This window comes from Piliocolobus tephrosceles, chromosome 21, assembly GCF_002776525.5.
Source record: "Piliocolobus tephrosceles isolate RC106 chromosome 21, ASM277652v3, whole genome shotgun sequence".
NCBI classification, from domain to species: Eukaryota; Metazoa; Chordata; class Mammalia; order Primates; family Cercopithecidae; genus Piliocolobus; species Piliocolobus tephrosceles.
The window spans coordinates 35684060-35708953 of NC_045454.1; the positions used below are offsets into that span (position 1 = coordinate 35684060).

At 53.6% G+C, this 24894-nt stretch overlaps 1 protein-coding gene across 3 annotated transcripts in view; it reads right to left on the bottom strand.

Moving 5' to 3' along the window:
* Nucleotides 1-22578, bottom strand: part of NIBAN3 (niban apoptosis regulator 3) — a 26700-nt gene extending 4122 nt beyond the window's left edge. For 2 of the 3 annotated variants that reach the window (XM_023229725.1, XM_023229724.1), the window contains exons 1-13: nt 21876-22578; nt 18124-18254; nt 16611-16736; nt 15359-15473; nt 11117-11284; nt 9300-9415; nt 9113-9217; nt 8776-8938; nt 7950-8140; nt 6294-6452; nt 5166-5282; nt 4960-5067; nt 2522-2633 (exon numbers count right to left, since the gene is read on the bottom strand). In XM_023229725.1, the coding sequence (XP_023085493.1) occupies nt 2522-2633; nt 4960-5067; nt 5166-5282; nt 6294-6452; nt 7950-8140; nt 8776-8938; nt 9113-9217; nt 9300-9415; nt 11117-11284; nt 15359-15473; nt 16611-16736; nt 18124-18254; nt 21876-21930 (1666 nt within the window). In that variant the 5' untranslated portion in view covers nt 21931-22578. The remainder of the gene's footprint in view (nt 1-2521; nt 2634-4959; nt 5068-5165; nt 5283-6293; nt 6453-7949; nt 8141-8775; nt 8939-9112; nt 9218-9299; nt 9416-11116; nt 11285-15358; nt 15474-16610; nt 16737-18123; nt 18255-21875) is intronic. The other variant, XM_023229726.3, reaches the window with a different exon arrangement.
* Between the last annotated feature and the right edge of the window lie 2316 nt (nt 22579-24894).

Genomic DNA, 24894 nt, shown 5'->3' on the forward strand with positions numbered 1-24894 from the left:
TTAATTTTTTTTTTTTTTTTTTTTTTGAGACACCCAGGCTGGAGTGCAGTGGTGCCATCTTGGCTCACTGCAACCTCTGCCTCCCGGGTTCATGCAATTCTCCTGCCTCAGCCTCCCCAGTAGCTGGGACTACAGGCATGTGCCACCACACCCAGCTAATTTTTATATTTATAGTAGAGACAGGGTCTCACCATGTTGGCCAAGCTGGTCGCAAACTCCTGACCTCCAATGATCCACCTGCCTCGACCTCCCAAAGTGCTGGGATTACAGGCGTAAGCCACCATGCCCAGCCGCTGACCTCACCGTCTATGTCTGTTCTTCCTCTTTCCTTCAAATGAGGGCTCTTTGAGATTCCCTTCTGTTCTCCACACACCTTCCCTGGCTTGTGGCCCCCTCACCTTCACTTAGTGACACCTGAAGCCCAACACCTCTGACACCTTCAGCTCCCACCTCCCCCTCCCTCCTAGTCTCTGTCCCCTTGGCTGCTGCCCCTGCTCAGGCCTGTCCTTTGTTCCCAGAACCGGGTCCTCAGCCTCCTCCCTCACTTCCAGTCTGGCTTCTGTTGACCTCTGCTCACACACCCTCCATGGCTCCCCATTGCCTGCACAATAAATCTAAATACCTCTGCCTGTCATTCAAGGCCCTGCACATCTTCCAGCAGCCTCTAGCCTCCCAGTCCGTGCCCTTGTGCTGGCTGCATGGATGCTGACATTCCCTGAAGCCCCACTGCATCCCATTCACCCCCCAATCAGTGCATACATCTCAGTGATCATGGGCATTAAGTAATTCATGAATGAACTCAGGAAGCAGGAGGGAGAAAGATGTTTCTGGAGCTCCTTCCCAGCTCAGGAGCTCCTAAGAGGCCAACTCCAACTCTGTAAACCTCTAGGGCCTCAATGCCAGCCCAGAGAAAAACAGGGAGTGGTTGTTAAATGAATAAATTTAAATGTCTATCTGTAGTTTGTGGTTTTAAGATGGAGTCTCTCATGCTGGTAATCCTAGCACTTTGAGAGGCTGAGGCAGGCGGATCACGAGGTCAGGAGTTGGAGACCAGCCTACCCAATATAGTGAAACCCCGTCTCTGCTAAAAATACAAAAATTAGCCAGGTGTGGTGGCATGCACCTGTAGTCCCACCTGTAGCTACTCGGAGCTACAGGTGTGGTGGCATGCACCTGTAGTCCCACCTGTAGCTACTCGGAGGCTGAGGCAGAAGAATGGCTTGAACCCAGGAGATAGAGGTTGCAGTGAACCAAGACCACACCATTGCACTCCTGCTTGGGTGACAGAGTGAGACTCTGTCTCAAAAATAAAATAAAAAGGGCTGGGCGCGGTGGCTCAAGCCTGTAATCCCAGCACTTTGGGAGGCCGAGGCGGGCGGATCGCGAGGTCAGGAGATCGAGACCATCCTGGCTAACACAGTGAAACCCCGTCTCTACTAAAAAATACAAAAAACTAGCCGGGCGACGTGGCGGGCGCCTGTAGTCCCAGCTACTCGGGAGGCTGAGGCAGGAGAATGGTGTAAACCCGGGAGGCAGAGCTTGCAGTGAGCTGAGATCCGGCCACTGCACTCCAGCCTGGGCGGCAGAGCGAGACTCCGTCTCAAAAAATAATGAAAATAAAATAAAATAAAATAAAATAAAATAAAATAAAAAATAAAAGATGGAGTCTCAGCCGGGTGCGGTGGCTCACGCCTGTAATCCCAGCACTTTGGGAGGCTGAGGCGGGAGGATCACAGGGTCAGGAATTTGAGACCAGCCTGACCAACATGGTGAAATTCCATCTCTACTAAAAATACAAAAATTAGCTGGGCGTGGTGGCATGTGCCTGTAGTCCCAGCTACTCAGGAGGCTGAGGCAGGAGAATTGCTTGAACTCAGTGATCAGAGGTTGCAGTGAGCCAAGATCATTCCACTGCACTCCAGCCTGGGCAACAGAGCGAGACTCTGTCTCAGAAAAAAAAAAAAAAAAGACACAGTCTCGCTGTGTTGCCAGGCTGCAGTGCAGTGGCACAATCTTGGCTCATTGCAACCTCCACCTCCTGGGTTCAAGCGATTCTCTTGCCTTAGCCTCCCGAGCAACTGGGACTACAAGTGTGTGCCATCATGCCTGGCTATTTTTTTATATTTTTAGTAGAGATGGGGTTTCACCATATTGGGCAGGCTGGTCTCAAACTCCTGACCTCAAGTGATCTGCCCACCTCAGCCTCCCAAAGTGCTGGGATTACAGGTGTGAGCCTCCACACGCAGCCTCTATTGGTTGTTTTTGAACTCTGCCTCCTTCTTCTCATCCTGAGAACTCCTATACATCCCTCACAGCCCCAGTCCAATGGCCCTTCCTTCAGAGAGTATCCATCCCTGGCCTTCTGAGCTCCTCTACCCTGGACCCCCTCTGGCCAAGTCCTGACTTAAGGTCAAATGGCAAGTAGTCACAGGAAGTGAGAGTCGATGGGGCCCTGGTGGGGCTCAGTACATACAGCCAGGTGATGCCAGACTCCTCTGAGCCATGGCAGGGCAGGACTCACCTTGGTCAATCCTCTGCAGCAAGCACCCCCGGATGACGTCCTCATAGATGCCCTCAGTGGTCAGAGCCTGGCTGCCCATGGCAAGGACATCCCCCTCGAACTCAGGCAGCTCCTGGAACCATGTTGGGTTAGGGGTTCGGCTGGAGAGGAGGGCCACTCTAGCAGCCTACAACACAGGCTTCTGCCCTAGCCCTGGGCCTGATTAGCTGTGGGGTTGGGGGCAGGAGTTGGGCCTCAGTTTCCTTATCTTTATTTTTTAATTTTTTTTTATTTTAAAAATAAACAGGCTGGGCGCAGTGGCTCACGCCTGTAATCCCAGCACTTTGGTTGGCTGAGGCGGGCAGATCACGAGGTCAGGAGTTCAAGACCAATCTGACCAACGTGGTGAAACCCTGTCTCTACTAAAAATACAAAAATTAACTAGGCGTGGTGGCGGGTGCCTGTAATCTCAGCTACTTTGGAGGCTGAGACCAGAGAATCTCTTGAACCTGGGAGGCAGAGGTTGCAGTGAGCCAAGATCACACCACTGCACTCCAGCCTGGATGACAGAGGAAGACTCTGTTGAAATGAAATAAATGAAATGAAATGATTAGTCTCGCTCTGTCACCCAGGCTGGAGTGCAGTGGCGCAGTCACAGCTCACTGCAGCCTCGACCTCCCAGGCTCAAGCGATCCTCCCACCTCAGCCTCCAAAGTAGCTGGGACTACAGGCGTGCACCACCACACCTGGCGAATTCTTGCATTTTTTGTAGAGATGGGGTCTCACTATCCCAAAGAGCTGGTATTACAGGCATGTGCCACCACACCTGGCCTCAGTTTCCTTATCGTTAAAATGGACTCAGTGGCCCATATTCTCTAGCATTGTGGAAAGGATTCATGGGATTAATTAGGCACAGCAAATCACACCTCGCAGGGAATAGTATGAGTGTCTCAGCTGGGACTTCCCCAACTCCCAGCCACTTCCTCTACAGGATTCTGTTTGTACCCATGTCAGACACCCACCTGGTGCCCATGAGCCCTGTGTGCCCAGGCACCTAGGACTCCCCCTGACCTCCTTCCCACTCTCCCACTCACTGAGCTTCAGCCACACCCACCTCGTCACTGTTCCTCCAATACACCAGGCACGGTCAGGCCTCAGGGCCTTTGCACATACTGTGCCCTCTGCCTGGAATGCCCTTCCCGGGACATAGCCCGTGCCTTCATTTCACAGGGAGATCCTTCCTAACCCTCTGGTAACTCCCTACCCAACCCTTATCCACATTCTCCATCTGCCTCCTCCCTCCACTGATGCCCATGTCACCTGGTGATATGCAATGTGTGGGACCTATCCCAGCTCTTCCGTGGCAGACATAGGGTAATGAGCCCCATCATAGGTGAAGCAGAGGGCATTGTGGCAGCCCAGAAAAGCCACCTGACCCAGCTCCAAGGCTCAGGGTGTGGAAGTCCCTTTTTTTTTTTTGAGACAGGGTCTCGCTCTGTCGCCCAGGCTGGAGTGCAGTGGCCGGATTTCAGCTCACTGCAAGCTCCACCTCCTGGGTTCACGCCATTCTCCTGCCTCAGCCTCCCGAGTAGCTGGGACTACAGGCGCCCGCCACCTCGCCCGGCTAGTTTTTTGTATTTTTTAGTAGAGACGGGGTTTCACCGTGTTAGCCAGGATGGTCTCAATCTCCTGACCTCGTGATCCGCCCGTCTCGGCCTCCCAAAGTGCTGGGATTACAGGCTTGAGCCACCGCGCCCGGCCGGAAGTCCCTTTTTTTGAGACAGGCCCTTGCTCTGTTGCCTGGGCTGGAGTGCAGTGGTGCGATCCTAGCTCACTGCAGCCTCAACTTCCTAGGCTCAATTGATCCTCCCACCTCTTGGCCTCCGGAGTAATTGGGACCACAGGCACACGCCACCATGCCTGGCTGACTTCTGTATTTTTATAGAGATGGAGTTTCACTGTGTTGTCCAGACTGATCTCCTGGCCTCAAGCAATCCCCCCGCTTTGGCCTTCCAGAGTGCTGGGATTAAGGCGTGAGCCACGGCACCTGGTCAAATGGTCTCTAATGATCAAAGAGCATTCTTTTTTTTTTTTTTTTTGACACAGAGTTTCACTCTGTCGCCCAGGTTGGAGTGCAATGGCACGATCTTGGTGCATTGCAACCTCTCCGTCCCGGGTTCAAGTGATTTTCCTGCCTCAGCCTTCTGAATAGCTGGAATTACAGGCGCCCGCCATCATGTCTGGCTAATTTTTCGTATTTTTAGTAGAGACGGGGTTTCACTATGTTGGCCAGGCTGGTATCGAACTCCTGACCTTGTGATCCGCCCTCCTTGGCCTCCCAAAGTGCTGGGATTACAGGCGTGAGCCACCGCGCCCGCCCTCAAAGAGAATTCTTGCCCACTTTACGTGGATGCATGGTGATGCTGTCAGACCCTCCTGCACGCTTCCCATTAACTCACCTTTTTGCAGCTTGGCTCGAGTTGGCTCAGCACAAAAGGTAAAAAGATGCAGAGACCCCAGCCTCGGATGAACCTCCTCTGTGCCAACCCGCTGTCGGATTCAAATTTCTGCACAACATACCCAGCGGCACCTCTGTTCAGTGTTCAACCATCTGAGCACCCAGGCCCACTGCCACCCTGTGCCACCCTGTACCCACAGACCACACCTTCAGCACGCGCCCCCTGACTCTCTCCAGCCTCTGGGCAGCCTGGTCACAATTGAGGGCCGTGGTCAGACACTGGTCAGCCAGCTGCAGGAAGGTGGCCACAGCGTCAGCCGTGAGCTATAGGAGGAGATGCCGTGATGACCCCAGAATCTGTGCTCCAGCTTCCTGGACCCCACTCCAGCCCAGCTGACCCCTTCTCAGCATCCAGCCTGCCCCAACCAGCCACCTCTGCCCAACCTCCTCCTCCTTGTCCCAGGAACCACCTTTCCCCTCCTCTCAGGACCTGGGGATTGTCTAGTCTGTGTGGTACTATGTACAAACTGGCAGAAAGCCCCTTTCCTCTGGGGTATGGTGCCAGGGTGCCTAGAATGGAGACCAGAGAGCCAGCCAGAGTTCAGCCTCCTCTGTTGAGCACTTTTGTGCAGTGCACAAACTGAACAACTGTGCCAGGTGGTACTAGATCATCTCACTCTCTATCTTCTTCTGTCACCGTGTCCAATAGCAGGTCCCTCCTCAGACTTCAAAACACTTCTTGCTTCTCCCCACTGACATCCCCCATCCTGGTGCAGGCCTCCCCCCTGCCTCCTCTATTCCTGCCCCCAACAGCCTGTGCTCCCTGCAGCAGGCAGAGCTTCCTCAGCCATGCCCTCCCCCTGCTCATATACCTGCTCCGGCTCCCCATTGCCCTCAGGAAAGAGCTCACCCCTTAGCCCCACACTCAAGGCACTGTGCTATCTGCCCATCCATCTCATCGGCCTATCTTCCCCATTTCTGAAAAATTGCTCCACGTTCCCCAAATGCAGACAAGCGCTCTCAATACTATTCACTTGGGACTGGTGGCAGCCCCATTCCTCCCACTGCTGCCCCATGTTGGAAGTCCCCTCCTCCTGAAAGTACTGTCAACCCCAGAGATGCATCAGGAATGTCCTTGGCTCTCCCTGTACATCCCACCCCAGCTCTGTCCACCACATGTGGCTGCTGCCTGGTCACGGGCTCATGTTCCCATGAGACTGGCAGCCCCACCGAGTTGCCTCGATCACTGTGGTCTCTCCAGGACACATGTAGCGGGGTTTCAGTGGAGGCTGTCTTCACAGCCTGGCCTCCTCCCAGCCTCCTGCTCACCCTCACCTGCTGCGCAAGATCTTGGGCCCCAAACACGAGGCTCTGCATCCCCAGAAAGCCAAACGGTGCTGCCAGCTGCCCCAAGCGCCCGTGGCTCCGTTCAGCCTCATGGTAGCATGTCTGCATCAGTGCCAAGTCCCATGGCATCTCTCCAAATGAGTAAACCTGTGCTCCCGGAAGCAGTTTTGGGAGGAAAATGCTGTCAGCTGATTGCAAAGGGCCAAGGACCCCATAGCCGATTCACCAAAGGAGAAATACAAATGAAAACACATTCCGCCTCAGTTGTCACCAAAGAAACTCATAATAAAGTAGCGGTGGGCTGAGCGTGGTGGCTCACACCTGTAATCCCATCACTTTGGGAGGCCGAGGCAGGTGGATCACTTGAGGTCAGGAGTTCGATACCAGCCTGGCCAACATGGTGAAACCCCGTCTCTACTGAAAATACAAAAATCAGCCAGGTGTGGTGGTGTACACCTGTACTCCCAGCTACTCAGGAGGCTAAGCCATGAGAATCGCTTGAACCTGGGAGGTTGCAGTGAGCCAAGATCACACCACTGCACTTCAGCCTGGGTGACAGAATGAGACTCTGTCTCTAAAATAAAATAAAATAAAATAAAATAAAGTAAAATAAGTTGCAGTGAGGCATGGTGTCATGGACATAAAATGATAAAACCTTAAAAAACTATAACAAGCAATGCTGGCACAATTGAGAGGAAATGAGCACATTTCCTGGCCCTGGATCTATGAATACCACCTCATGTTCTCTCTGTGCTGGGCCCTGGGACTGCAGATATGAAATACTCTAACCCAGTCTCTGCTTACAAATTAGGGGAGACAGAGTATAGAAATCACCCACAGTGGTATGAAAGTGAGGCTGTGATAAGAGAAGCACAGGCTACTATAAGACATAGAGGGGACCAGGGACAGTTCCTGGAGAAGGTGATTAGGAAATGGAGGCTTAAGAATGAGTTGAAGGTTGCCTGGCACATAGTAGGTGCTACTGTATGTATGTATGTATGTATGTATGTATGTATGTATGTATTTTAGGTGCTACAGATGCACTGAGGTGACCTGCCTTGAACAGAATTCTCTGGGTTGTTGCCCTGCAGGGGAATGGGAGGAGGAATTTGGGGGGATGACCTCAGACTGATTTTGCTAAATTGCCACTTTTCTCATCCAACTCCTTTCGCCTCACGTTTTAAACTGCTCCATGGCCAGTGCTGTGGCTCACGCCTTAATCCCAGCACTTTGGGAGGCCAAGACAGGCAGATCGCTTGAGCTCAGGAGTTTGAGACCAGCCTGGGCAACAAAGCAAGACCCCCATCTCTACAAAAAAATTAAAAAATTAGCTGGGCATGGTGGCGTGCACCTGTATTTCCAGCTACTTGGGAGGCTAAGGTAAGAGAATCGATTAAGCCTGGGAGGTCAAGGCTGCAGTGAGCTAAGATTGTGCCACTGCACTCCAGCCAAGGTGATAGAGCGACACCCTGCCTCAAAAACAATAAACAAACAACAACTGTGCTTCAGTGACCATAGCATGGTGATGGGTCCACAATAAGTAAAAAGCAGCCTAGAACAAATTCAGAGAAGATTTTCAACAGGAAAGACTCAAGTTAACATATCACCCTCTGGCTCACTGAACCCCTACCCACGGGAACTCACCTCCCTGCGCAGCCGCGTGCCCGAGGGGCTCTGGCGCAGGCGGCGGGACAGTCGGTCCATGCCTTGAGCCAGGAGGGTCCGCACCGCCTCGAGCGAGGCTTCCACGGTGCGCAGCAGGGTCTGCACGACCCGGGGCAGCTGCGGGTCCACCTCCCGGCGCAGGCACGACTCGAGCGGTCCCCTGATATCCGCTGGGAGTGGGAGACAGTGGTCTGGAGTCCCCTCCGCAAGGTGCCTCACAGATGGGGATGTGCAGGGGCCCTAGTTCAGCAGGGCGAGGGGCACTCGAGCAGGAACGCTGGGCGCCCTCTTCTACCCATTGTGATGATGAGAAAACAGCCTTGGAGGGGCGGGCCGAGTCAGGCTTCCCACCTAGGTCTTTGTAGGGGCCACCTTGGCCCACCCTGCCCATGTATCAGCCTTTACCCCCGCCCCTCCTCCGCTGTTCTACTTCCCAGGCCACCCCACTCGCTTTGGCCCAGCTTAGGGCCTCAACTCCTGCAGCCTCAGCCTCAAGGCCACGCTTATCGCCAGCTGAGGCCCCTCCCTTTTTGTATCCACGCAGCCCCATCAGGACCTAGAGTCCTCGGGACAGACTCTAGGCCCCGCCCCCAGCGCCTCGCCCACAAGACCACGCCCACTGCCTCGCCTAGGTCCCGCCCCTTCCCCACCCTTTCCCTTCCACATCCTATGCTTGGCCCCGCTCCTCTCTGACCACGCCCCTTATTTCACACAAGGCCTAGCCCATTATTCGCTTAGGTCACGCCCCTTTTTCCCCCAGCATTGCCTCGCCCCTCCCAGCCCAGGTCCCGCCCCCGAGTCTCACTCTGCAGTCGCCCCGCCACACGCGCCCGCTGCCTCAGTAGCTGGTCCACGTCCGGGCGGATCGTCTTCTCCAGGGATGCAAGCAGCTCGTCCTTTTCGGGCTGGAAGGCGCAGAGCCCGGCGGAGGCGCCGGCCAGGACAGCTGCGTGAACGGCGTCTAGAAGCTGCCCAGACCGGTCGAAGGGACCCCACGCAGGACAGGAGTGCGGGACAGAGCCGAGACACGGGGCGGGGATGGGGGTCAGAGAGACCGGGAGAGAGTTTAGGCGACAGTCGTGGGAGGGGAACCCCAGCGCCCGGATCCCGCCCCCTGTCCCAGGTCCGGACGCAGTGCAAACCTCGGTCCAGGCCCAGGCGCGGACGCGGCCTGATCCCCGCAGGCCAGGAAGGGTCTGGGCTCGCAGCGCGGGAAGTTGCTCCCGCATCAGCACCGCGGTCAGCACCTGCGGGAGAGGGGGCCATGGGCGCCGCGTTAGGCCGGGAGGGGGCCTGGGGGTCCCGGGTGCGGCCTCGTGGGGCACTAACCTCGGCGTCTGAGCCTAGGGTCACGTCGTCGTCGCCAAAGTGGCCTTGGTGCTGCCGGTAGAGTCGGACGGCGTCCAGGAAGGCCCGGGCAGCAGGGGCCTGGCTTCGCTGCAGGACTGAGAGGGGCTGCTCCTCAGTGCCTGCTGGTAGCTCCCCTGCCTGGCTCCCGTGCCTGGCTCCCCATGGCCCGGGGAGGAAGCCCTCCGCCTGGCCAGGTCTCCAACACGCAAGTCTTACCCATCTCTGGAACTTTGCATAGGCAGTGCCGTCCACAGGGAACACATTCCCCCAGGACCGCCAACTTTATTCAACTTAGAAGGAATCCTCTACTGGCAGCCACAGTCCTGTGACCTGCAGTTCAGGCCATACATACTGCAGCCACTAGCTGCTCCGCTAGTTGCATCGTTTGTGAGGTCAACAACCTGCCCAACTGTGTGTGTCAGTCCGGCTGCTCCCCTACTTTTTTTTTTCTCTTTCCCTTCTTCCCTTCCTTCCTTCCTCTCTCTCTTTCTCTTTCTTTCTTTTCCTTCTCTTTCTTTTCTTTTTCCTTCCTTCATTTCTTTTTCTTTCTTTTCTTCTCTCTCTCTCAAATGAGGGGTCTCTCTGTTGCTCAGGCTGAAGTGCGGTAGCATGATCATAGCTCACTGTAGCCTCCAAGTCCTAGGCTCAAGTGATCCTCTCACCTCAGCCTCCTGAGTAGCTGAGACCACAAGTGCATGCCACCACGCCCAGATAATTTTTGTATTTTTTGTAGAGATGGAGTTTTGCCATGTTGCCTAGGCTGGTCTTGAACTCTTGGTGTCAAGTTGGAAGTTGGGATTACAGGCGTGAGCCACTATGCCTGACCTATTCCCCTTCTTCACCTGGCTGGCCCCTCTTTTTTTTTTTTTTTTTTTTTGAGACAGAGTCTCGCTCTGTCACCCAGGCTGGAGTGCAGTGGCGCAATCTCGGCTCACTACAAACTCTCCGCCTCCTGGGTTCACGCCATTCTCTTGCCTCAGCCTCCTGAGTAGCTGGGACTACAGGCACCCGCCAGCATGCCTGGCTAATTTTTTGTATTTTTAGTAGAGACGGATTTTCACCATGTTAGCCAGGATGGTCTCGATCTCTTGATCTTGTGATACTCCCGCCTCAGCCTCCCAAAGTGCTGGGATTACAGGCATGAGCCACCATGCCCGGCGGCTGGCCCCTCATCTTTTACAGACCCCAGATTCCCCTCATCTGGGAAGCCTGCTCTAACCCCCATCCCCCAGGCTGAGCTCCCATAGAACCCCGTGTGTCTCTGTTACAGCCCTAGTCACTCACAACTGCCTGGTGTTCCTTCCGGCTCCCCCAACAACCCATTTTCTTTTCTTTCTCACTCTTTCTCTTTCTCTCTCTCTCTCTCTCTCTCTCTCTGTGTGTGTGTGTGTGTGTGTGATGGAGTTTTGCTCTTGTCGCCCAGGCTGGAGTGCAGTGGCGATCTTGCCTCACTGCAGCCTCCAACTCCCAGGTTCAAGTGATTCTCCTGCCTCAGCCTCCCAGGTGGCTGGGATTACAGGTGCCTTCCACCATGCCCAGCTAATTTTTGTATTTTTAGTAGAGACAGGATTTTGCCATGTTGTCCAGTCTTGTCTAGAACTCCTGACATCGGGTGATCTGCCTGCCTCGGCCTCCCAAAGTGCTAGAATGACAGGCATGAACCACCATACCTGGCCTAACAATCCATTTTCTGGGTGAGGAAAGTGAGGCCTGAAGAAGTCCCAAGCCAACAGAGGCTGAGCTGTCTGACCCCAGACCATTAGCCTCACAAATGTCTGACCCGTCGTGAGACCCACCTGTGCCCCGAAGCCGGATGCCACCCTGCAGGGCCAGCCTCCAGGCATGCTGTGCCTCCCTGGTGGCTGCAGAGAAGCAGAGGTGACGTCGGAAAGGGTGCTGCAGGAACAGCGGGAAGCTCACAGGCACTTCCAAGAGGGAGTCAGGCTCTTCCTGAGTATGGTCTCCTGAAAACAAACAGGAGGTCGCATCTTCTAGATGTTCATTCACTAGGAGAAAATACCCCTGAAATGCATACAGCAGTCCCTGGCATGGGCAGTTGCTTGATAAACAGGAGCCACACCATGATACTTGCTCCTGTCCTTATTCCAACAGCACTGGGCGGGGCAGTTTTAGGGGAGGCAGGGTCACCTTCTTCCATTGCATGCCCAAGGCAGACATCACCAATCCATCCCAGCATTGTTTTCCAGCCTCAGCATTCTCTTTTTTGTTTTTTTGTTTTTTTGAGATGGAGCCTCACTCTGTTGCCCAGGCTGGAGTGCAGTGGCCGGATCTCAGCTCACTGCAAGCTCCGCCTCCCGGGTTTACGCCATTCTCCTGCCTCAGCCTCCCGAGTAGCTGGGACTACAGGCACCCGCCGCCTCGCCCAGCTAGTTTTTTGTATTTTTTAGTAGAGACGGGGTTTCACTGTGTTAGCCAGGATGATCTCGATCTCCTGACCTCGTGATCCACCCATCCCGGCCTCCCAAAATGCTGGGATTACAGGCTTGAGCCACCACGCCCGGCCTCCAGCCTCAGCATTCTTAATACAGTCCTCCTGGCAGCCACCACCAATCCACCCAAGCTGGGATGTTATCTGAGCCCGGCTTTAAGTGGGGTTTTGGAGTCACTCAGGCCCAGGTTCCAACCTGACCAAACCACTTTCATTTTCTTTATTTTTTTAACGAAAGGGACAGGGTCTCACTATGTCACCCAGACTGGTCTCGAACTCCTGAGCTCAAGCCATCTGCCCACCTCAGTCTCCCAAAGTGCTGGGATTACAGGTTTGAGCCACTGTGCCCAGCCTGGCCAAGCTACTTTCTAGCTCCACGACTAGGGCACACGTTTCCATGAGCTGTGATTTTCCTGCCCAAATGGGGTTAACAGTGATATCGATGACCTAGAATTATTGATGAGACAAAATAAGTGAATTCAGCTTTGGTTAATTTATTTGGGGGCCAGCTGCAGTGGCTCATGCCTGTAATCCCAGCACCTTGGGAGGCCGAAGTGGGAGGTTCCCTTGGGCCCAGAAGTTCCAAACCAGCCTGCACAGGTATTTTTTATTAAAAACATAAATAAATGAAAAGAAATATTTAGGGTCTCCTAAGTCTCCAGTGTTTTGTTCCACTTTCCAGGATGATATGCACAGACTGTGATAAAACCCAACAATCCAGGCCAGGCGAGGTGGCTCCTGCCTGTAATCCCAGCACTTTGGGAGCCTGAGCCAGGTGTATCACTTGAGGTCAGGAGTTTGAGACCAGCCTGGCCAACGTGGTGAAACCCTGTCTCTACTAAAACACAAGAATTAGCAGGGTATGGTGGTGGGTGCCTATAGTCTCAGCTACTCAGGAGGCTGAGGCAGGATAATCGCTTGAGCCTGGGAGGGGGAGGTTGCAGTGAGCAGAGATCCCACCACTGCACTCCAGCCTGGGCGACAGAGCGAGACTCCATCTCAAAAATAAAATAAAACATAAATAAATAAATAAATAAAATCTGCACGAAACTGAGTGAGGTGCATATCTGTGACAAGATGGGTTTTTCTGCCTTGGAACTGCCCACTTCGCTCCTTGATACATCTGGGACACTTTCAGTGGCGAAGTTTTGCTTTCTTTTATTTATTGTTTTTAATTTTTAATTTATTTTTATTTTAGAGATGGAGTCTCCCTCTGTCGCCCAGCCTGGAGTACAGTGGTATGATCATAGCTCACGGTGGCCTCAAACTCCTAGGCTCAAGTGATCCTCCCACTTTGGCCTCTCAAAGTGTTGGGATTGCAGGTGTGAGCCACCTGGCTTTTTTTTTTTTTTTTTTTGACAGAGTCTTGCTCTGTCTCCCATGCTGGAGTGCAGTGGTGCGATCTTGGCTCACTATAACCTCTGCCTCCCAGGTTCAAGCAATTCTCCTGCCTCAGACACCCAAGTAGCTGGGATTATAGGCATGTGCCACCACGCTCGGCTAATTTTTGTATTTTTAGGAGGGACGGGGTTTTGCCCTGTTGGCCAGACTGGGACCTCAGGTGATCCGCCCGCCTTGGCCTCCCAAAGTACTGGGATTACAGGCATCAGCCACTACACCCGGGCATTTATTTATTTATTTATTTTTAAAATAGAGACAGGGCCTGGCTTTGTTGCCCAGGCTGCTGGAGTTAGTGGTGTGATCATAGCTCACAGTAGCCCCTAACTCCTGGGCTCAAGTGATCTTCCCGCCTCTGCCTTCTGAATAGCTGGGACTACAGGCACGTGCCACCACACCTAGCTAATTTTATTTTTTAAAATGTTTGTGGAGATGGGGGGTCTCAGTATGCTACCCAGGCTGGTCTGGAACTCCTGGCCTCAGGGAATCCTCCTATCTCCGCCTCCCAAGTACCTGGGACTACAGGCACATGCCACCACAGCCAGCTCACTGTTCATTACCAAGGGCCAGGCCATAATTTATTTAATCAACCCTCAAGAGATGGGTATTTGGGCAGATTCTGATGTTTTGAGCAGCATCAACATCTCAGCAGACTACATCTTTGTGTCCTTTGACAGCAAGATAGCTTTTAGGTGAAGCAGAGGGTGTGATTCTAGCTCTGCCCTTGACTGACTGTGTGACAATCCTCAGCCTCAATGTCCTTATCTGTGAAATGGGGTAGTTAGCGATGGGGTTCGCCTGCTGGGCAGACATTATGAGATAGTGCAAGCCCAGTGCTGAGTACTTGCCAGGCACATGCCTGGAATCGTTCCTTCTCTAATCCCTCCTTTCCCCTCCTCTCCCCTCCCCTTTCTTTCCTTTCCTTTCCTTTTTTTGAGACAGAATCTCACGTTGTCTCCCAGGCTGGAGTGCAGTGGCGCGATCTGAACTCACTGCAACCTCTGCCTCCTGGGTTCAACCGATTCTCCTGCCTCAGCCTCCCGAGTAGCTGGGATTACAGTCTCACGCCACCATACCCGGCTACCTTTTGTATTTTTAGTAGAGACAGGGTTTCACCATGTTGGTCAGGCTGGCCTCATGAGGTCTCCTCCTGACCTCAGGTGATCCACCTTCCTTAGTCCCCCAAAGTGCTCAGATTACAGGCGCATGTCATTATACCGGCTAATTTTTGTATTTTTAGTAGAGACGAGGTTTCACCATGTTGGCCAGGCTAGTCTTGAACTCCTGACCTCAAGTGATCCACCTGCCTCGGCCTCCCAAAGTGGTGGGATTACAGGCGTGAGCCACCGTGCCCAGCCTATTGTTTTTAATTTTTTTTTTTTTTTTTTTGTACGGAGTCTCGCTTTGTTGCCCAGGCTGGAGTGCAGTGGTGCGATCTCAGCTCACTGCAAGCTCCGCCTCCCAGGTTCACACCATTCACCTGCCTCAGCCTCCTGAGTAGCTAGGACTACGGGTGCCCGCCACCACACCTGGCTAAATTTTTGTATTTTTTTTAGAGACAGGGTTTCACTGTGTTAGCCAGGATGGTCTCGATCCCCTGACCTCGTGATCCGCCCGCCTTGGCCTGCCAAAGTGCTGGGATTACAGGCGTGAGCCACCGCGCCCGGCCGTTTTTAATTGTTTTATTGTTGTTTTTGGAGGTGGGGTTTCACTCTATTGCCCAGGCTGGAGTGCAGTGGGACAATCTTGGCTCACTGCCACCTCCACTTCCCAGGCTTAAGCGATCCTCCCACCTCAGCCTCCCCAGTAGCTGGGACTACAGGCATGAGACACCGCACCCATCCCAGATTTGGCTGTTTTTATCATTTGCTATTTTGATTCTGGTCCCATGACCTAACTCTCCCTCTCACCCTTGCAAGAGTGTTTGTTTGTTTGTTTGTTTGTTTTCCAAAGTGGGGATGCTCACCCGGGGCAACGCTGACCCCCGGGAGACACTTGGCAATGCTGGAGACTTTGGTGGTTGTCGCACCCAGGGTGGGGGCTGCTGCTGGCATGGAGTGGGTGGAAGCTGGGGATGCTGCTTAACGCCCTGCTGTACACGGGATGCCCCCACCTCAGAGAATGATCTGGCCCCACATGTTAATGATCCTGGGGTGGAGAAACCTGTTCCTGGGAACCGCGGGACTCTTACCCAAGGAGTCCGGGCAGAGAGCGTCTAAAAGGCGGAGATATTCTCGCTGGGAAGTCAGGAGTGTGTATCCCGTCAGGGCTGTGGAGCCAAGGGGGTGACCCCCGTTTTCATATTCCTACAAAAGGCACCCAGAGAACCAACATGGGACAGGTCTGAACGGTGGCTTCTGTGTCCCAACTGTACCATCAAGGGAAGATTTCAGATGAGCTGAAAAATCCTCTGCCCCTCCCCACTCCTCCCTCCCTCTCCTTTCCTCCATTCCTCCCTCTGTCTTTTTTTTGTTTTTGAGATAGAGTCTCGCTCTGCCGCCCAGGCTGGAGTGCAGTGGCATGATCTCAGCTCACTACAACCTCCGCTTCCCGGGTTCAAGCGATTCTCCTGCCTCAGCCTCCCGAGTAGCTGGGATTACAGGCACCTGTCACCACACCAGGCTAATTTTTGTATTTTTAATTGAGACGGGGTTTGGCCATGTTGGCCAGGCTGGTCTTGAACTCCTGACCTCAGGTGATCCACCCCGCCTCGGCCTCCCAAAGTTTTGGGATTACAGGCATGAGCCACCGTGCCCGGCCCTAGGTTTTGTATTTTTAGTAAAGACGGAGTTTCACCATGCTGGCCAGGCTGATCTTGAACTCCTGGACTGAAGGGATCCATTTGCCTCAGCCTCCCAAAGGGCTGGTATTACAGGCATAAGCCACCAGGCCTGGCTCTCCCTCCCTTTTTTTCCCTCCTCTCTCCATCCATCCTCCCTCTGTCCCCATAACTTCCTCCCTTCCTCCCTCAGTCCCTGAGCTCCCAGCACCCACTGGCTCCCCATGTACTGGGCCAGTCCCAAGTGCTGTCTGAGGACCCTCTTGTTGAACCCTCAAAGCCCTACGTGGTGTGAAACATCATCATCCCATTTCACAGAAGTGAAAACTGAGTTTCAGAAAGGTAGTGATCGCTCCAAGCTCCCCAGCCAGAAAACACAGCGGTCAGAGGCATGACTTGCAAAGGCTCCAAGAGGTTGAAACCACAGCTCTGATACTGACCACGATGCTATCCCTGGCCTGGGTCTCAGTTTACCTACGCAGCACAGCAGGGGATGGGACGAGATGGTTGCCTATAACAGGCCAGACACATAGGGGCCCAAGATTCATCCTCGGCGATTGATAGAGGTGGGGCTATGCTGAGAGATGGACCCCACAAACCTCGAGGCTGGTGGAAGTGGGAAGGAAGGACCCAGAAGCAGAAAGACCACATGCCAATCACATACCTCCTTGTGGCTGAACCACTCCAGGCGGCCATCCCCACGCAGAACACAGAAGATCGGCTGCCACTGGGGTGGGTGGCCCCGAAGCTGGGTCAGGGGTCCTCGGTGCTCACGGACTCGGGGCAGCTTCTGCAGGAAGAGGGACCAGTGGGTGTCAGGGGGCTGTGGGCTGATGTCCCTGTGGCACGACCACCCAGACAGCTCCCGCTGTATCCTGGGATGATGCTCAGGTCCCGTAATGCCCCAGACTGGACAGGGAGAGTCCCGGGCGGGAAGGGGCTCTGTGTCCACAGCTCCTGGAGCCCCCCGCCCTGAGTGGGCACAGCTGGGAGGTGGGGCGTTCCGGAGAGGCAAAAAATCACAGGCCGGATTGGAGCATGGGACCTAGCATTAGTAATAAGCATGGATCCCAGGTTCAGATCACACCTCTGCAGTGTGACCTCGGGCAGGCCATTTGGCCTCTCTGTGCCTCAGTTTCCTCATCGGTCAAAGACCCGTCTACCAAGAGGGCGAAGACTGAGTGAGTTGTGTGGGGCACGCAACTTCATGGCTCCAGAGACATCTGGAAGCCAGGCGCAGTGGTTCACGCTTGTAATTCCAGCACTTTGGGAGGCTGAGGTGGGGAGATCACTTGAGTTCAGGAGTTTGAGACCAGCCTGGTCAACATGGTGAAACCCCATGTCTACTAAAAATACAAAAATTACCCAGGCATGGTGGCAGGCGCCTGTGGTCCCAGCTACTTGGGAGGCTGAGACACGAGAATCGCTTGAACCTGGGAGGTGGAGGTGGCAGTGAGCTAAGATCGCGCCACTGCACTCCAGCCTGGGAGACAGAGCAAAACTCAATCTAAAAAAAAGAGTTACTCCATTCCACGTCATGATATGCTAATTTGTTTGGAATATTCTATCACCTCTCAGATTGTGAACCCCAGGGGTTACAGCAGGATCTGTCCTTGTCACTGAACAACGGCTGTGTGTCCTCATGCCCAGCCCATGATGTGGCATGAATTACATGCTCAGTGAATGGTTTTGTGTGTGTGTGTGTGTGTGTGTGTGTGTGTGTGTGTATTTTGACAGAGTCTAGCTCTGTCACCCAGGCTGGAGTGCAGTGGCGCGATCTCTGCTCACTGCAAGCTGTGCCTCCCAGGTTCAAACGATTCTCCTGCCTCAGCCTCCCGAGTAGCTGGGACTACAGGTGTGCACCACAGGGTCTGGCTAATTTTTTTTTTTTTTTTGTATTTTTAGTAGAGATGGGGTTTTGGAGTTTCACCATGTTGGCCAGGCTAGTCTTGAACTCCTGACATCTGGGGATCCGCCTGCCTCGGCCTCCCAAACTGCTGAAATTACAGACGTGAGCCACCTTGCCCGGCTTCTCAGTGAATGTTTATTCAAACGATGAATATTTAAAGTCACCCTATGGCAATGGCAAAGGCCTGAGGTTGGAAGCATGGCCTAGGGAGGGCTCCTCCAGGACCCTCTCCCCACACTCAAACGTCCTCCGCCCCTACAACACCCACTTTGCTGCGTAGCAACTGGCTTCCAGCCGGCTCCTGAGGGCCCAGCTCTCGGGAGATCTGCCGCAGGATAGACGCTGCCAGCTGCCCGCGGTAGCAGGGCAGGAAGTTCCTCATCAGGGTGTCCACCTGACCTGCAGGGACAAGGAGACAGTGAACCCAGCAAGTTGAATCTGCCCAGGAGACCTGCTTGGGGAGGGCAAAACAGACAGGGAAGCCACCTGGGGGCTCCTACAGTCATCCTGAGCTGCCGGACAAGTTGCCACCAAATTCCATTTGCCCTTCACCCTCCGTGCCTCTTTCCATCCATGTGGCTGGATGAGGGAGCTTCTTTATTTTTATTTTTATTTTTTGAGATGGAGTCTCGCTGTGTTGCCAGGCTGGAGTGGAGTGGCACCATCTCGGCTCACTGCAAGCTGCGCCTCCCAGGTTCAAGCAATTCTCCTGCCTTAGCCTCCCGAGTAGCTGGGACTACAGGCGCCCGCCACCACGCCCGGCTAATTTTTGTATTTTTAGTAGAGATGGTTTTGTCGTTGTTGTTGTTTTGATGCAGTCTCACTCTGTTGTCAGGCTGGAGTGCAGTGGCACTGTCACAGCTCACTGCAACCTCCACTTCCTGGGCTCAGGTGATTCTCCCATCTCAGCCTCCCAAGTAGCTGGGACTACAGAGACTACAGGCGCCCACCACCACACCTGACTAATTTTTCTATTTTCAGTAGAGACGAGGTTTCACCATGTTGCTCAGGCTGGTCTTGAACTCCTGGCTCCTTCGCTTGTGTTGTAGCTTTTTTTTGGAGACAGGGTCTCTGTCCCCCAGGCTGGAGTGCAGTGGTGCAATCTCAGCTCACTGCAGCCTTGACCTCCTGGGCTCAAGTGATCCTCCCACCTCAGCCCTACTCCAGTAGCTGGGATCTTGTGCACGTGCCACCATGCCCAGCTAATTTTTTAAAAAATTTTTGTAGAGACAGGGTCTTGCTGTGTTATCCAGGCTGGTCTCAAACTCCTGGCCTCAAGCAATCCTCCCACCTTGGATTCTCAAAGTGCTGGGAATACAGGTTGAGCCACACCTTCACTGAGAGCTCATGTACCATGTAAGCACATGGTTTGCTGAGCTTTGACACAATCACACATCCGTGAAACCCTCACCACAGTCAAGATAATGAGCGGATCCATCACACCCAAAAGTGTCCCCGTATGCTTTACCCGGGGAGCTTTTCAAAAGCTTTTAAAGCTCCAAAGCATACAAGGGAACTTTCTGTGAGTGATGGAGGTGTCCTGTATCCTGATCTATCTAGGAAGTGGTCACATGGGGCACTAGCATAAGGCGTGTACACTTGACTGTACATAAAACATACTTCCATGCTGCTGCCTGGAATGTGGACCCAATGGCTGGAGCTCCAGCGGCCATTCTGTGTCATGAGGCTATCTCGGACACAGGAATCCACACATGGCAGAGCCATGAGATGGAAGGACTTCAGGTGTCTTTTACTAGCCTGCCTGCCTCCACACCTCTCAGTTTGAGGGGGAAAAAAAGTCCTTATCTTGTTTAAGCCACTATCAGGGAAAAAAAAAAAAATGCCCAGTGCTACACAGAGTAACTCTTTGAATCCTTACAGTGCCCCCATGAGCTAGGTATTGTTGCTAACTCCATTTTACATATAAGAGAATGAAGCCCAGGGAGGTGAAGTCACTTACCAAAGGGCACACAGCAAATGAGGGAATGATCAGGGTGTGAATGTGAATTGTTTCTTTGCAAGATACATCACTGGTCTTAGCACATGCTGTTTCTCCTGTCCAAAATGCTCTTCTGGTATCTCCTTCTTACCAACGCCATCACATCCCTCCAGCCCCAGCTTGATCATTGTCTCCTCAGCGGGCAGTCACCCACCTCTGCTCTTCCCCACACTCAAGGAACATGTGAGCTCTCTCCCATCATTCTCACCATACAATTTTGGGTCATACTTGACCCAAAACCAAAAAAACACTGTTCCAAGCTGCATAGAATGTAGACCCAATGGTTGGAGCTCCAGCAGCTGTTCTGCGCCATGAAGTCACCTTGGGCACAGAAGCCCCACATAGCAGAGCCATGAAATGGAAGGTGTTTAGACCATGAGCCTGCAAGTGTAAGGACAATACCAACCCCACAATGTCCCCAGCGCCCAGCACAGGTGGTCACCCCGCATATGAGGACAGAGGGACCTGAATGGCACTGAATCTGGCACTGGCCCCTCTTAGTCTCAAATTGGGAACTGAGCCTCCATCCCCAGCGTCCTGCTGAGGGGCCTGCTGGTCCCTGCCCACTCAGGAAGACATCCCTCAGGGCCTGGCTGGGTCTGGGACACCCTCCACTTGGCTCCATGCCTCCCACCTGAACCTCTGCCCTAAATCAGGTCACCAGATTTACCAAATAAAAATAGAAGACACTGGCCGGGCGCGGTGGCTCAAGCCTGTAATCCTAGCACTTTGGGAGGCCGAGACGGGCGGATCACGAGGTCAGGAGACTGAGACCATCCTGGCTAACACGGTGAAACCCCGTCTCTACTAAAAACTACAAAAAAAAAAAAAAAAAAACTAGCCGGGCGAGGTGGCGGCACCTGTAGTCCCAGCTACTCGGGAGGCTGAGGCAGGAAGGCAGGAGAATGGCGTAAACCCGGGAGACGGAGCTTGCAGTGAGCTGAGATCCGGCCACTGCACTCCAGCCTGGGTGACAGAGGAGTGAGACTCCGTCTCAAAAAAAAAAAAAAAAAAAGAAGACACAGGCCGGGCACAGTGGCTCATACCTGTAAGCCCAGCACTTTGGGAGGCTGAGGCGAGCAGATCACCTGAGGTCAGGAGTTCGAGACCAACCTGGCCAACATGGTGAAACCCCATCTCTACTAAAAATACAAAAATTAGTCAGGCGTGGTGGCACATGCTTGTAATACCAGCTACTTGGGAGGCTGAAGCAGGAGAATCACTTGAATCCTGGAGGTGGAGGTTGCAGTGAGCCAAGATTGCACCACTGCACTCTAGCCTGGGCAACAGAGGGAGACTCCGTCTCAAAAAAAAAAAAAAAAAAAAAAAAAAAAAAGAGAAAGGGGTGATCGGTTTGCAGCATAAGTGTGCACTATGCAAAATTTGGGATATACTTATACTAAAAATAAGATGCAGGCCAGGCACAGTGGCTCTCGCCTGTAATCCCAGCATTTTGGGAGGTTGATGTGGGAGGATCGCTTGAGCTCAGGAGTTCAAGACCAGCCTGGGCAACATAGTGAGATCCTGTTTCTACAAAAACAAAAATAAAAAAATTAGCCAGGTGTGGTGGTGCACGCCTGCGGTCCCAGCTATTCGGGCTGAAGGGAGAGGATCACTCAAGCCCACAAGTTCAAAAGCAAACTGGGCAACATAGGGACACCCTGTCCCTATTAAAAAATAATAGTAATAAAAAAATAAAATAATTAGCTGGGCATAGTGGTGCACGCCTGTGGTCCCAGCTACTTGGGAGGTGGAGGCGGGAGAATCGCTTGAGCCCAGGAGGCCAAGGTTGAAGTAAGCCATGATCATACCACTGCACTCCAGCTTAGGCAACAGACAAGATCCTGCCTCAACAATAACAAAAGATTCACTGTGAGAAATTTACATTAAGAAGGCATCCTGTGTGTTTGACAGTCCTAGGTCTGAACTCCAACCCCATCTGCTGCATGGAGCATGTGGACCCAATGGCCGGAGCCCCCGCTCACCCGGACTCCCACCCCGTCTCCACCCCGGCTGCTCACCCCTTAGGTGCTGCCGCTGCTGCTTGTCCAGAGGGCTCGAGGGTCGCCCGCCCATGCTGCTGCTGTCTCCTGGGGCTCCCCTTCCGCTCCCTACGACCAACGCCTGCGTTCCTCGGTTCAGGGGCACCTGGATGGCGGGTGAGAGGCTTGGACGCAGTGGGTTCAGAGGCCCCACCCCGGCCCCACCTCATGCTGCACCTGCGTCCTCCCCACTCCCTTGGGGCCAATGTTGCCCAGAGCCAGTGGTTTCTGTAGAGGCTGTGGGGGCAGCCCCGGGGGTAGGTTGTGGGGTGTGGGAGAAAGAAAATCACAGCTCATCTTGGAGGAGGGCAGCAGGGCAGACATCTGGCAGGACCGGCCAGCAGTCACCGTGTATAGGGGCTGGAACAGGGGGATGGGCAGGGATGGGGCATCTAGTTCCTGGTGCCACACACACCCCCACCACTGTGCCTACCCTGTGCCGGGTGAGGCTGGACCCCAGAGAGGATACAGCCCTGGCCTAGCTCCTAGGTGTCCCCAGGCTGGGAGACAGAGCTGGACAGGCACTCCCAGACTGTCTCTGGGGTCAGTGCTGGGGCAGGGGGCAGATGCCAAGGTCTTAGAGGATGGGGGGTCTGGCAGGGGTGAGCAGAGACTTGGGGGGCATTGAAGCTTCATCCTTGATTCCTTCCTCAGGCCCCCAACACTGTCCCTCCTACCAGTCCATCACCTGGACTCCATTTCTTTTTCCTTTTTTTTTTTTTAGAGACAGGGTCTTGCTCTGTCGCTCAGGCTGGAGTGCAGTGGCACGATCATGGCTTGCTGCAGCCTAGAACTCCTGTGCTCAAGCGACCCTCTCGCCTCAGCCTCCAGAGTAGCTGGGCCCACAGGCACACGCCACCACCATGCCTGGCTAATTTTTGTATTTTTTGTAGACACGGGGTCTTCTTATATTGCCCAGACTGGTCTCAAACTTCTGGACTCAAGTGATCCACCTGCCTCGGCCTCCAATTCTTCTGCCTCAGCCTCCCGAGTAGCTGGGATTACAGGCGCCCACCACCACACCCAGCTAATTTTTTGTATTTTCAGTAGAGACGGGGTTTCATTATGCTGGCCAGGCTGGTCTCGAACTCCTGACCTCGTGATCCGCCCACCTTGACCTCCTAAAGTGTTTTTTTTTTTTTTTTTGAGACAGAGTCTTGCTCTGTCGCCCAGGCTGGAGTACAGTGGCGCGATCTTGGTTCACTGCAAGCTCCGCCTCTCGGGTTCACACCATTCTCCTGCCTCAGCCTCCCGAGTAGCTGGGACTATAGGTGCCCGCCACCACGCCCAGCTAATATATTTTTTTGTATTTTTAGTAGAGACAGGGTTTCACCATATTACCATCATCAACCTGGTGATGGTCTCGATCTCCTGATCTCGTGATCCGCCCGCCTCGGCCTCCAAAGTACTGGGATTATAGGCTTGAGTCACTGTGCCCGGCCTTTTTTTTTTTTTTTTTTTTTTTTTTAAGACGGTGTCTCACTCTGTCGCCCAGGCTGGAGTGCAGTGGCATGATCTTGGCTCACTGCCACCTCCGCCTCCTGGGTTCAAGTGATTTCTGGCTAATTTTGTTTTGTTTTGTAGAGATGAAGTTTTGCCATGTTGGCCAGGCTGGTCTCAAACTCCTGACCTCAGGTGATCCTCTTGCCTCAGCCTCCCAAAGTGCTGGGATTACAGGTGTGAGCCACCTCACCCAGCGGTGTCCCTTTTCTTGGGCCCAGACCCCATCTCCAGCACCCCCAAATCCTCAGTGCTGACCTCCCGAAGCTGTCCCACTGCCCTCTGAGAAAGCACCACTGAGGCCCCAGCTTCATCGCTCTAAGAGCCCTCTGGCTCTGCTCAGCCCCCTGTAGCTCCCGAAGCCCCCATGTCCCTCTGACCCCCACGGTCTTGTCCAGTGCCTGAACTCTTGCTCCTGCTCCTGCACGTGGTCGTCCAAGCTTCACCCCTCAGGTGAAGAGACCAGATACCAGCCCCTTGGAGAGCCTTCCCAGTGCCCCTGGACTGGTTGGGCACGACCTTTATGTCCCAGCATTTCACCTGGTTTGGTTAGTTGGGTGTCTCCACCCCTTCACCTGTTTTGTGCCTGGCACAGAGCAGCCCTCAATGTTTGCTGAATGAATGCATGAATAAATGCATGCATGCATGAATGAATGAATAAAGCGAGGGAGGGCATGCAGTCTACACTCCAAGCTGAAATGTGATCAAATGGAGCCATCACAGGCTTTCTGATGAGGGGAGTGTCAAGCACTGAGCTGTGGATCCAGCGTTGGCTGGGGAGTGGGGTAGGTCCCTGAAGACCTCTCAAGGACACTGAACACTTCCCAGCAGCCAGGGGCTCCAGGCTGGAGGAAGGAAAGCCCAGAGTGTGGCCCCTCAGATGGCAAGATCCCCAGGGAGCCCCTGAGGCAGGCGGGCAGCTCATCAATGAATAGAGAACACATGTCCCTCAATGTCCATTGCTCCTATTGGCTTCAGCAGTAGAATCCCTGATCATAACGGAGCCCATGGCTGTCCAGTGGAGACTCATCTTCCAGACTTCCTTGCTGCTGTGTGGGGCTGTGCAACCCAAGCTGGCCAAAAAGGAGTGAGCAGAAGTGTCTTGGGTGAATCCTGGGAAGCTTCTTCATGCTAGGGCTGGAATGTGGACACAATGGCTAGAGCACAAGCAGCCACCTTGGGCCATGAGGCAGAATCCAGCTGATGACAGGGCAAAGTAATGATGTAGAAGGAGCTAGGGTTCCTGAAGAATGTGTGGCATTGCTTTACCAGCCCTGAACAGTGTCTCTCCAGAGAAAGAGCTAAACCTCCATTTTGCTTAAGCCTCTAGTAATATCTGAATGTAATCTTCACTAACACCCCAGGATTCATTTCTTCTTTAAAAAAAAAAAATTTATGTTGGCCGGGCACGGTGGCTCAAGCCTGTAATCCCAGCACTTTGGGAGGCCGAGACGGGCGGATCACAAGGTCAGGAGATCGAGACCATCCTGGCTAACAC